Below are 14054 nucleotides of genomic sequence, written 5' to 3'. Positions count from 1 at the left end.
ACGAACTCAAATGTCCGATTAAATCGCCATAAAAGATGTTTTAGAAACACAACATTTGATGGAACTGATGAGACAAAGTCCAGCAACTGAAAGAGTGTTAAGGTATTTTTATCGGATCAAATAACATCTTCCTGTCTCAGTCTGCCGCCTACCGGCCCTCTGTGGAACTGCACCCTGTTTTAAATCGTGGTGGAGACGCAGGTTTACCCCAGAGTTGAGCGTTTCACGATAGAACAACTGAAATCGCGACAAGATTTGTAGACTTAAAACTTACACTATCCCAAGCATGCATAATTAATTGCTTTTAAATACAAAAAAAAATAAAAACACAGGCTTTCTTTCACGGAATTTGACTGCACACCATAAATCAGATTTTGATTAATCACACGTTATGGAGGGCATGATTGGTGTGTGCGTGTGTGTGTTTCAATTTCCTTAAACAACTTTAATAATAAAAATCCTGTAAAAAATAAAAAAACAACACATCCTGAAATTAGAAGTGATAAAAAAAGAGGCAAATAAGTAAAGGAAAGAGGCATTAATAAATATATATTAGGTATGATCAACTTCCACAGCGTCTGTAATAACACGAGAACTAGGGAGGGGAGGGGGGAGGGGGGTGGGGAGCGACACTAAAACAGCATTTTGGTTTCCTATTAAATAAATAGAGCAGCCTACATGCCATGTCATGAATACGTTACACTGGAAGTTCCGGATTTAGAGCAAAACATGACCGAATTTAATTTTCATATCTGCTCTGTACAGCCTGAGAGTCTGGCCTCCACTGATAACCAACATCTTCAAAGTTGAATCAAATCCACGGGGATGCCGTAAAGCATGTTCATCATGCTCCTGTTTCCCATCATCCCCTCCAGCAAGAAGTACGTTTGTCTTTATAAGTCAAATGATGCTCTCTAGTGGTAGAAAACTATAAAACTAGGGCGCTCGAAATAATAACATAGTAGCAGATAAAGTCTTATATTTATATTTATAGCATACAACAAAAACAATTACAGCGAAATTGGATCATATTTCTGAAAGTAGTAGTATATATTTTGTATCTGGAATTATGCAGTCTAACAACTGTTATTGCTAAAAAAGAAGTATGTGGTAAAAATCCTTCACAGTATAAATATGGTTTTAAACAGCTGAGACACACTCTGTGTCTGAACTTGTCTTTTGTTCCAGTCTTAATGGACACTTGTTCTCTTTTCTTACCCAGTTTAGCCTTCAATGGTCTCTTCATTACCAAAGTGCTGACAGACTGTGGCTGTAATGGCTGTAGCAGCATCCTGGCCCATCTTGTCTCATTAGCCGAACCTGATTGGCCATGAAGGTGTTCTCTTGCTGTTTCAGGATAAAGTGACTGTCTCTGCCACTCGTAAGATCATAACTCCTCAACTACTCTGCCCTCCATGGCCTCTCATGGAGCCTGAGCCGAGAGAGCAAACGAACACTAATTGAAATATGCTGGAAAAGGGGATAAAACCTTCACCTTGGATGTGTTGAGCAAGTGTTGGCCTATTGCATGTGTGATGCTGCTGCAAAAAACATTCAGCCCCAGTTATTTACAATATGACAATTTAGCATGAAAACACTTTTATTCTGATTACAAATTAAGTAAGCAGACCAGATATTTGGTATTTAAATTCCCATAGTGTATATATTATTCAAAAATAATGTATTGGCAAATGTCATGACAGTACCTATAGAAAAGCTGAAAGTAATAGATGCAAAAATATATATCTTTAAACACAAGGAGGTATTGTTGTCAAAACATTATATACTGCATACTTAATGTGTCTAAAATCAATGAATAAATAAGAGTTGCATTGCACCCGTCATGTGGTTGATGAAGAATGTCATTGTTAGTAATAAGTTGATGTGGAAGTTGGGATTAATTTGTGACAAATTTTTAAATCATGAATGATGTTAATTGACATTTTAAATACAGGGGACTTGTTTGAGTTGTCTCAAAAACACAGTGAGTAAATATTGTTTCTTGTTGAGACCTTTTGTGATCAACAAGATTTGTCAGAAGTGTTTTTTCCTGTGGTGAGGATTTGTTCTTTCAACTTTATTAGCAGTCACAAGTGGTGAAGTACAGTACACAGGTTTTTACAGTAAAGAGAAACATAAACAGGGAGCTATGGGCGCCCGACATGAAGCTAGGTTAAATGAGCTAAACTTCTGTGTGAGGACAGATACGATGACCTATGCCATAACTGCACTCAGAATGAGCAGTGAAATATATTTTCAGCATTATTTATAGAACCAGACAATGATTAAACGGAGAAACATTCAAATGTTGCACATTTCCCTTCTCTCTTTGTCTTAATGTTATCAAACTATGGACATGGACTCTAAACAAACTCTCTTCTTCTCGTTTCTCTTGGCAAACATTATTGTCTTCAGTGTGTGACATACTGGAGGGGGGAGTGCAGACTTTTCTTCACAGCTCTGATCTAACAACACAATATGTATCTGCCAGGGTAGCATCTCTTGAGGGTGAAAAAATCCACACCACACTGGTTGTGGTTTTAATATATATGGGGGTCATTTGCTACCACGGCTAAAGGTATCTTTAATGTGGGCAGCACACATGCCATGGTAACTAGCCATGGTAACTTGGAAGTGGAAAGACTTTTTTTTGTACTTAATGCTTTGAGGCAGTTATCTACAAATGGCTTCCAGGGGAGAGTCATTACAGAAAATGTTTTTTGTGCAAGTCTGAGGTGAAGAAGAATGTTTCCCCTGTGCAAGAGTTGGTCACATGTACTTTGGGGTTCCCTTGGCAACAGCGAAGATATCTTTGGAGTTTAGATAAGACTTGTCTGTTGTGTAAAAGAGCTCAGGACATAACAGCACCACGGACAGCTCTACTATCCACCGACAGCCTAAAGTGCCTGCAAATAGATCTCTGCCTGTCATTTAAATGGAATATTAAAGTCATTTTAAGTTTTGCTTTCAGAATATTTGGGGTCTGCCAATAAGATTCTTAATGCAAGCTAATATGCAATCAAACAACTTTCTTTACATCACTTCTGGCAGATTGTTGCCCAGACATCCAGACTTCCCTTTAGTTTGAATTCACAAGCTCACTGAGGTTACATGTGATGTTATCGATTATCAGTTTAAAAGAGCAAAGGCAGAGTAAAACGTCAAGCATATTCTGCATCTGCACAATTGTTTAAAGCTTATTGTTACTTAAGATGAATGTTTTACACACACTTTAAATAATGAATGGAAATATTCACTAGAATTAAGAATATATTGCTATTTTTACTTTATACAACATTCCAACAGGGATCATGGGGTTAAAAAAAAAGCTGGTTAAATCTCGATGATCCTGATGCAAGTTTGACTTCCATTACAGTTGCACTACACCCCACAGCCCATTAGATGGCAGTATAAGCACAAGTTAATATTTGGGAGGGCGCTGTGTAATGGGAACTCTGATACTTTGTGTAAGATAGACATATATATAACCAGAAACAGAAATCCATGTTCAAGTTTGTAGAAATTTACCTCAGAAGTAAAAGCACGTTTGGGAATTTTCTTTTTTTTTAAGTGCTAGGATTTTGGGAAACAAAATCTCAACAACAATCTGAAGCGTAATCAGTAAAGTTTAAAAAGAAAATGTGATCTTTGCTCTGAAACATGTCATGGATTGTGGTATCACAATCAAAGAGAACAACGAGAAGTCCTTAAACACGCCAAAAAAAAAAAAAAAAAGTCTTCATGTTGTGAATTATTGTGACTAAGTAAAGAAAATCCCCTTCTATAAATGCTTAGGTTGAGATTGACAAAAGGAAAACATTCATTTGATTTGAAAATTTTCTTCGCAAAATAAATGTCCTACAATGAAATCACTGAATTTGTTCATTTGAAAAACCAAATGGCCTCGCACAAAGCGCCGTTATGAAGAGTATTTTACACACTCGGAGGGAGAGACTGCGCGCACGCGGTATTGTTTGTCATCGTTTAACTGCCATTAATTAAAACGTTAACATGATTGGGTGGAGAGTGTGAGGGGGAGAGGGTGTCTCTATCCCAATAGGCGAATCCCTTTTAATAACCCGCCTCGAGATAATGATGTAAAAAGACTCGGGCGTCTCGTGCGTAACGAGGATGATCGTGGAGATCCGGTGAAGGTGAATCAGAGACACAGAAAGAGAGAGAGAGAGAGCGAGAGAGATAGAGAGAGCGAGAGAGAGGCAGGAGAGAGCAGCACTTAATACACGAGTCTCCTCCTCGTCTCCACACCTCAGCTGACAAGTCAGGCCAGCCTGCAACTTCACACAACTAAACTCTTTACAGTCAAACAAGGGGAAAAAACTCAGAGAGACGCGTAAAGAGTTTCCAGGGGCGGAATCCACGCGGCTATGGACAGAAGGATGAACTTGAACGGCGGCGCAGCGGACATTTTTCACAAAACTCTCAGCGCAGTATCCACTAAAAAGATGGACCATTTCAGGTCGTCGGCGGGCATAGAACTGCCAGCAAGAGACCGCCAGTCACCTATCAGCTGCTTTGACCAGACCGACCAGGACCCGATCCAGCCGGGAGGACTGGCAGGAGGTAGAGGGGGGCCGCTGGGTCTGCCCACCGGATCTTTGTGCGTCAACTTCGGCGAGAGCGCCAACAGGACCTCGGTGGCCGAGAGCAGCGGCGGAGAGCAGAGTCCCGACGATGACAGCGACGGCAGGTGCGACATGGTGCTCCTGGCCGACGGGCGGACGGTGCCCGCGGGGAAAGGCGAGGGAGGTAAGAAAACCAAAGAGCAGAAAACATTGAGGCTAAACATCAACGCCAGAGAGAGACGGCGGATGCACGATCTGAACGACGCGCTGGATGAGCTCAGAGGGGTCATCCCTTACGCGCACAGTCCGTCGGTGCGCAAACTCTCCAAAATTGCCACTTTGCTGCTCGCGAAAAACTACATCCTCATGCAGGCACAGGCACTGGAAGAAATGAGAAGGCTGGTGGCGTATCTCAACCAGGGCCAGGCCATCTCCGCTGCCTCCATACCCGCCACTACTGCGCTTGCGAATCCCGGCTTGGGCGCGTACGACCAGCCGCCCGGATACCCCTTCCCCACCGGAGTGGCCGGGTCCTCCTGTCCCGATAAATGTGCCCTGTTCAACAATGCCACCTCCAGCCTCTGCAAACAGTGCACTGACAAGCCTTAACTTCGGCTCACGGACTCACTAAGAAGCACAGAAGAGAAGAGACACCACTTTTAAGGACACTTTTGGAGAGGAGAACCTGCGAGGCTGCTGTTGTCCAAGTCAGTAGGCTAGAGACAAAGAAGTAATGCCGATGAATACTTTTATAATATTTACTAAATGCATTCACAACGCGCTTTTTTTGTTCAAACAATACTTGATTGTGTATATAAATCATCCTTGAAGTGCTGGTATGAATGACAGAAGACCAAACAGAAGTCAGTAGGCCTATGAATGACAGAGAGTTGTTGATCACTTGCTCTGTTCTGGACCTTTTGGAGATTTTGGTGACCTGACAACCTGCGACTTTTCCCCCTTCCATCCTCACTTTCTGCTGCTTCCTCCCTTATTTATTTTATTGGGCCTATTTTGTTTCATACATCAGAAACATTTTTTGCTTTGCTAACTGGTTGAAGGCCTGACGAATGAACTTTTCGACTGAGCACGTGGAATGTCACGGTCAAGGAAAAGTTCAATGAAAATGATAAGTCTTTAGATCAGTCAGATATTTATGTGCTAATCCAGACAGTGTTAAGAGTTACTCACGAGAGTTTAAGTTCTTTTTGGAGGTATTGTGACGCAAAAATGGCAGACAAATTAAAAGAGCATGACTCCAGGTTTATCAGCTCTTACGATGTGTTGTTGTTTTTTGTTATTTATTTATTTGGCTATTTGTATGGGATATTTCGCTGCATTGCACATTGTAGTCTCTAAATTGGTGTAGGCTGTTTTTTGTTTTTTTTGTTGCGTCTTTTTTCCTTCTCACACAAACGATTGAGATCTTCGGATGAATCGCGTTGTCAGGTCAAGCTGTGGACTATTTGTTGATACTTTGGTTATTATATGAACGGAGAGGGCCATTTGTATGTATTTCAGTGTTAAAAAAAAGCTTTATTAAAATATTTTGAACAACAGAAAACTTTTGTTCTTTTTTTTTTTTTTTTTATCTGGTGTGACGTTTAGTGGAATCAAAGTATACTGACTTTTAATTTAATTTTTGAAAGAATCTTCTAAATTAATTTGTTACTTTATTTTGGTTGTACAATTTTTCAGCGTTTGTTCTAAAAAATTAGACATTTATCGTGTCTGTTTAAGGGGATGATTAAGCTTTGTTGTTGTCAGTCCAGGGTCCAGTATGCTCATTTTCTGTTCCATCAGGACCGGTAACTTTTCTCTTTTTTTTTGGTCCAGTCGTGCTTGGTGAATTTCATCTTGAGGCAGAAACTTAATGTTTTTTCCTCCTCGGATAAAAACTAAACAAAAACTCCAGCGACCATTATTATGATTGTTAAAAGAATTAGCATGTCGCTGTGTAATAGTATGTTAATTCGAAAACAAGTGCGCATGAAAACTAAACTGTAATACCTGGCGTTACGTAATGAAACACATCGTTAAGGCAATTAGAGCTCCAGAATGTGATTAAGGAATGTAATTACGACGCTGATCATTGCCGTAATTTGGTGTCTAATCATAACGCAGCCATCAGCCATCCACGCGCCCTTTGTCCTCCTACTGTCTCTGTCCACATCATAACATCCGGATAAAGACAACAGTCCTAAAACATCCCTGACATATCTCAAACTAAAAGCAGAAACTCCTCGTGAATATCGATCTTCAGAATCAAGACATCACCTTTTTGAATCTGGTGGAATCCCTGTAAGGTCAACTGGTCACTATATTTCTCATTAAGCACAAATCCCGTGAGACTAGTATTCAACTCATAATCTGAAAAGTTGTCATTGCCTAATAGAAACCACATTTTCATTGAGGATTAGGCTAGAAATACTTTGCCACAGAGAAAGTAAAGCCAGTGCGTTTGAAATAGTTCAGCACCATGGACAGAGGCAACAGATTTTTAACAAAACCTATTGTGCAATTATGTAATTAGAAATAACGTTATTAGTGTCCTGACATCTTAGTATTTATAGATTTCACTCATTGGAGTATTTACTTTTTTAGTATTTATGACTTTATACTTTCCTTATATTAGATTTAATGTTGTGTCATAAAAGGAATCTGAATCTGATAGTGAGGATCATTTTAAAGCACAAAAGAGACGAACACACATCTTAGTAATTCTGTGGAAGCATAAAAAATATATTTCTTTGCAGTTGTTTTCAGTCCAGATGAAGAAATGTTTCAGTTATAAGTGAATAAAACCAGAGAAGTTTACATCCATCCAAATATATATCCATTTCTCCAAATGGACTTAAATGCAGCAGATAAATAAGAACAAACCACAGAAACGATTAGATGGAACATTTGATCCATGATTTGTTTTTTTTTTATCTCTTTTTCCTCAAAAACAACAACAACAACATTTTTCTGAAGAGCGAACTATGGTTTTCGAGATGATCTCAGCTTTGTGTCAGTGTGAAGAGCTTTTCGGACAACAGGGTCATTACAGTGTCTTGTTTAATCCCATCATGCTCTCCTGTATGCCTCGAATCTTCACAGAACAGCTCTTAATCAAGAATGGAAATAATCAGGAGACATCAGAGCAGCTCTGGCATGAAAATCCTGTCAGCAGCACAGTTGGGGGTTCATCTGGACTCTGATATTTTAACTTGTCATGTAGAAATGTATTTATATTTCCACCTACTTGAAAGAGAAATACTGTTTGGTAACTGAGACTTCACAATAAGCATTAATTATGCAATATGCATTAATGCACAAATGACTGGAGCATTTAACCCATACTAATATTCACATTAGCCCAGAAGAGGAGATTCCCCAGGGGAGAGACAGAGCCATATGCGTGGGGAAAACAGAACACACTTCCAAAGGAAGCAAACCACAGCAGAGAAAAAAAAAAAAAAACAGTTTAAAGGCAAAGACAATCTCACATCCAGAAAAGGGAAGATCATGTTTGGCTGAAGCAACACAAGAGTTACATGTAAAGGTCCTGGAAATGTTATGTTGGTGGGTCAGACAGGACTGAAAAGAGTCAAATCATGAGGCTTTAGTTTCCTTTAGTGTCCACCAAACACAGCCAGCAGTCATAACAGGCTACATGGCTTCTATTCATGAGTCTAATAAAGCTGAATCTGTCTTAAAGGCGTTTACAGCGAGTCTAGGGGCTCATGAATAAAAGTGGAAGATAAAAAACAGCCCCTTTTCATAAACCATAAAATGTCCAATTTACCATATCAAGGGACAGCAGGGCGTCTATTCATAACGCGGCTGTGATGAATGCCAAAGATGATAAACATGAAAGTCAAAATATACATAAGAGTGTTGAATTGAAATGCCCTCTTCATATCAGTAAGAGTCCAAACTGGGGCGATGGATCCCTCCATGCTGTGTCATACACTGAGTCTGGAGATATATGTGCTGCACCGGCTGAGGCTCCAAATCAACTGCTGGTTGGTAATTCACTTTTGTCAGGCCACTGATAGCAGTGCATAATGTTGTCTTTGTATCGTGTACACAGAATGCAGGCTAATAAAACAGAGCAACTATAGGACTAAATCTGGTTTAATGTATTCCAAGTACTTTTAAAGACTTTATCCTTTATGATAAGCTGTGGCGGCGTAGTATTAATTAAATAGCTCTACATACACATGCTCTACATATGGAATAGTTTCCACAATAGAGAACCAATTTCTTCGTGACAGCAAACCAAGAAACACAGAACGGCTCAGTTTCCTCTTCTGTATTTATACAACTGTACTCGAAATATTCTCCATGTATTAAAAAAAAAAAAAAAAACGCACAGCACATGGATTTGGTATTGGATGTAGCGGAGAAGTCATGATCAGAGATTTAAGTAGTACAAGAAACTTCAGTGTGGGTTAGGGTAGGTAGATTAACCCTAACCCTACTACAGAGTCTGACTCTTCAATTGTGTTTCTTTAACGTTCATAGAGTCTTGACTTTGAAAGTGCAGACAGGTTCCCATTTCACCTTGTTCATATTATTTGGTATTGTTCTAAATTTGTAGCACAATTTTCAAAAGTCTGATAAGTTGATGATCCCGGCAACAGCTGACACTTAACCGAGGCCAAATGAACTCTCTCCCTCTTCTTGGTTCAGTAACACTGTTGTCATCCTGTTTTAACAAAGCCATACAGCACTTTAAATGGCAGAAAAAAAATCATGAATGTACTTCATTTTTTAACTTTTAAACTTCAAAGATGATCTTTATCACATCTGTTAACACGATATATTACGATGCCTTCATTGATCTTTAAAGGGACAGTCCCCACACTCCAGCTTTATTTGAGTTCGTCTTTCCTGTATCTTTCCCTGTTTTTGTTGTGTGTTTTTTTGTTCTATATGAAAAATCAGATACAGTCTTTCCCTTCAGAGATTGTTTTCAGAACCTCGGAGCTGTATGATACAAAAATCTGACAGAATGACTAAAACAGCCAGGATATAAAGAAACCGTGTTTTTAGCTTCAGACACTTAAAACCATTAATACATCAAAAAAAAGAAGAAATTCCAACAGGCCAATTTTCTTGTAATACAAAAAGCTTGCTGTACATTTCTAATTGTATGTTTTGCTGGTTACCTAATGAGCTCTTAATTCATTATAGTGGGATGTTTTTCCTCTCTAAAGCAGCCTGGAGGTCAGGTAAACATATGGTGGCGTGTTTAGCTCTGAAAGCTCTAACAGGGTACAATAAATGACGTAGTAACGAGTGATTATCCTCTCATCTGGAATACAATTGTTGAGTAACATCTCTAATATTCCAACTGCCTCCATATTAATCAGATTACAGTCCCAATCCCCTAATCCCTGTTTACCGATGGCTCCGTCTTTGGGGCCGTAATCTGATGTTCTTTTATTCTTCTGGGATTGAAACATGTCGTTGCAGAGCGCAGGCATTTGTGATGTTGTTTGGACTGAGTCGACTGTTGTTGTTTTTTTTTTCACTACAACAATTCACTCTGGTTTTGAGTAAACAAACACAGGTGCACTAGAGTAAAGTGCTTTCATTGCGCAAATATCAAAACAGAATAAATTATATTTGAAATGCTGACTGAAGACGATTCATCCAGTCTTTGGTTGTTCTGTTACGCCGTCGCTCAAAGAAACCTTGATTTTCTATCTGATCTTTTTTTTCCTCAAGAAAACTGCTTGAAAATGTCTCTTAAATTGGTCAAAATAAATATATTATTAAAAAATATATTTTATATGTTTAAGTATGCAATTAACAGTTTATGATATTTCTAATTATACAGTACCACCAAATTAACTGTTGGTCTATTATGGCCTATTCCTAGACAGCTTTGAACTTTACATTCCTGTGACCTTCACATTGAAATAATGTACCACTGTTTGATTAGAGAGCTCATACTGACACTGCAGCCTCTCTGGATCATGTGAACAGACTTGGAAAAAAAAAACACAGGGACTCTATCAACAGTACTAAAAACTTCAGTCACACTGAAATAAAAGGGGCAAAAACATGAATTTGGAAATGTAACACTACAGGCTTGCTGGGTTCTCTACATGTGCTGTAGGTCTGTGTGTGTATGGGCACTTGTGTGTGTGTGTGTGTGTGTGTGTGTGTGTGTGTTTTGGGGGATCACTTGTCCTTATCAATATGCAGATCCCGAGCCCTCTCAGGGTTCATTAAAGCTAAAGCGAGGTGGATTTCATCTCCACTCTCTGATAGTCATTAACTCTGGCTTCCAGATTGAAATAAAGACATGAGATGACACAATAACAGCGTGAATCACTCACTGCTCACTTCATAGACCCACACACTCTCTCTTTGTTTCCCTCTTACACACACACACACACAGGCTCAGATATCCTGAGAGAAATGAAAGGCTTGACCAAGAGAGAGTTATGGTTGAAGCTATAAAGAGGTAACTGTCTCATAGAGCCTAAATTGTGTGTTGTGGTTACAGACAGCTACTTGTTTACGTGTTTATCAAACAACTATTCATTACCTGATTGCTGGACAGATTTCTGATTAGACTCTAATCTGAAGATTAAGATGCACAGCATACAAGGTTAACTACATAGTAAACAAAGGCATAAAAGCAATGAAAACACGGACTGCTTCCAGTTCATTCACTGAAATTCAATCAATGGCATGCTTTCTAGGGATATAAGATTATAAAGTGGATTTTGACATACATGTGGAGAGAAAAAACAGGCGACCTGCTTCCCTCTTGAAAAATCTGTCATGTTAGTAGAGCATGAAACTGCGGCCGTTAGTCTAACACTTGCTTGGCTGATCATCCTGATGTGCAGAGTGCTACTCCAGGCTTCAGTGTATCTGTCTGAGCAGAGGTCTTTAACAGCCATGAATGCCAAGCATGGGGGAGGCAGGCCAGGCCAAGCGTAACCAAGGCGGCCCAATGTCCTTGGCTCCGCGGCGGCCTTCACCTCACACTCCCTGCACAGTGAATTTTATGGCTAATTTCCGGCAATTTATCCTGGCACTTTCAGAAGAGACATTCCTGCGGGAATAATGTGCATAATTTGCATAAATCATCCTGATAGAATGCATATCAGCATGTAACCCCCCTCCACCCCCCATCCTGTCTCATGCTGCAGCGTTTACTTTGTAATCAAAACTGACTCTTTTCCACCAGCGGATGCACAACAGCCATGAGAAAGGGGTCTGAGTTTAGGCGAGTAATTACAGAGAAATGAAACCAACACACAGAGGCTCTTGGACAAAAACGACAAATCAATATAATCATCATTTTTGGAAAAACAAACTCAGAATTGTTTGGAATTTCCTTATTCAGCATTAGAAATATTTGAAAGTGAACAAAAAAAAAAGTTTGTTTCTCTATATTTACTCTTTTTAAAAAAAAAGTGATGCTACTGTAAAAAGACGACTATTCTCTGCTTCTGAAGTGCAGCTTTTTTTGAATAAAGCACAAAAACTCTCCAAAAGATGACTTACACTTTAACTAGGTGCCATCTAATCTGAGCCTTTTATCTCCCCACACGTTTCTTTGTCCTGTAAACTGCAGCAATGAGCCAACAGCCACAGTTTGGTCCACAGGCCTTATTTCAAAAGCCTCCTCTGTGTAAGCGACCGGCTGTCTGAGGAGAAGAGACGGGGGTCAGCATGCTGCATCCCCCCCCCCCCCTCCCTTGCTGTGATCTAATTTGACGTACAGTGAGAACATGCATATTCTCTTGGACTGCCTTTGTTACTATAATCAGCCGTGGTCAGATCGACTGTTGGCCGAGGGAGTGTGAGATGAAGGAGGGAAACAGTGGACTGTAGTAAGCTGAGATTTTGGATTTCTGTGCGTTCAGAGACATCCAGCCTGATGGAAATACTCTACAACACGCAGGCTGCAGAACGAGCTAGTGGCTTAACTAATCCGAGCGGACACACGGGCAAAACATGGCTGCACGGTGAAGAAGCCGTGCATTGTTACGTGCATTAGATTTTGTGACTGACGGGAAAGAAGTTGAAGTGTGTGTTTCTGTGTGCATTTAAGAGAAGCTCATCAGAGTGAGCAGTTTCGTGTTGCTACACTACCCGGCTCTTCCACTGGCCCTGATCCCAGAGTCTCAGATCAGATGGTATCACTGGTGACAACAGGACAGTCGTCCGCCGGGTGGACGTTAATCACAATAATACAGGGCAGGCTAATCACGACTCACTGATCAAGCGCTAAATGACATGCCTGCCGTACCCACTGTAACCAGCCCACTGCAGAGGGACTTGCACACCAAGAATGGCCCTATTTCAGGGGGGAGGATGGAGGAGGAGGCGGACAGTGGTTATGAGACTGGTGCACAGCCATCCAGACAATAATTACTCGATGACTGTGGTCACATTAGGAATCAGTCAAAGCAGATTAATTTCGACTGATAGCATTGGTCCCTCCTAAATGCAGATTTTCTTAATAAGAGTGAAATTGTGTTGCTGAGAGGGTTGGGGACTGTGAAGTCTGCTGTATGGGGGTCCTCCAATTATGTGGGGAGACAATGTCTTCTTATTTGCATGAATCAAACTGAACTTCTGAATGTCAGCGCAGAATTAGCACGCAAATGTGTTTTTCAAGTGGCCTGGTCTGATGTGTGTTTGCATGTGTAGACCGTATGTGCAGACACAAATAAGCTTGTGTGTGTGTGTGTGTACATGCCTGTTTGTGTGTGTGTGTGTGGTACAGTAGGCCTTTCACTAAATACCCAGAGACCCTGAGAATTACCCAGAGCAGAGAGGACAGCATCTGTTTGTGTGCTTGTGCCGAGCAAACAAGGCAATTTAGGGAACACCAAGGGAGCAGCTAATAAACACAACCTTATTCCCCCTTCCTCCTACACCTGGCTCTGAATAATACAGCGCTGCAGTGAGAACGTCTGCCTGTTTTTGGTTTGATTGTACGCTTGTGTGTGTGTTTATTAATACGCCAAGATCTGCTTGACCTAACCAGGAGGGTCACCTGTAAGTTAGCGTGTATATGAGTAGGTGTGTATGTGTGTCATTTAGTGCATGAGCAAATGTGTGTCGTAAGCATGTGACCATTCATCATCCTACAGTGAGGGGCATACCAGTGCTGCTGGGAAATGGCAGGTCTGCGTCCCATTATACCCTGGTGTCTTTGTCAGTTCTGCCAAAGCTGCGCCAAAATGTCTGCCCTGGATACCTGGCATAGAAACAGCACTGCACTGTTCACAAAAGGTGTATGAATATGAGGCTGGCAGGGACTACTTTCTCCCACATTGATGCTGGTCACAATGGCCTAATAACTGCATCCTTTTTTTTTTTTCTTTTTTTTTTTACAGGAAGAATACAACTGAGTTGACATCCAACCAGATTTAACAAATCGAGGGAGCAATATGGTTTAATATTCTATTCATTTGATTTTTTTATGCCATAACCCTGCAAACT

The 14054-nt window shown here is 40.4% G+C and overlaps 1 protein-coding gene across 1 annotated transcript; it reads left to right on the top strand.

Moving 5' to 3' along the window:
• Positions 1-4108: 4108 nt before the first annotated feature.
• Positions 4109-6165, top strand: bhlhe22 (basic helix-loop-helix family, member e22). Its single transcript, XM_061064692.1, has one exon. It carries the CDS (start codon positions 4386-4388, stop codon positions 5190-5192), a length of 807 nt encoding a protein of 268 aa, XP_060920675.1. The 5' UTR covers positions 4109-4385; the 3' UTR covers positions 5193-6165.
• Positions 6166-14054: the final 7889 nt, after the last annotated feature.

The sequence above is a fragment of the Labrus mixtus genome, chromosome 19 (genome assembly GCF_963584025.1).
Source record: "Labrus mixtus chromosome 19, fLabMix1.1, whole genome shotgun sequence".
NCBI lineage: Eukaryota > Metazoa > Chordata > Actinopteri > Labriformes > Labridae > Labrus > Labrus mixtus.
This window is presented reverse-complemented; position numbering and strand designations above follow the sequence as displayed.

Excerpts from the sequence above, each read along its gene's own strand:
- bhlhe22 (XM_061064692.1), top strand. The coding sequence starts at position 4,386 with ATGGACAGAAGGATGAACTTGAACGGCGGCGCAGCGGACATTTTTCAC.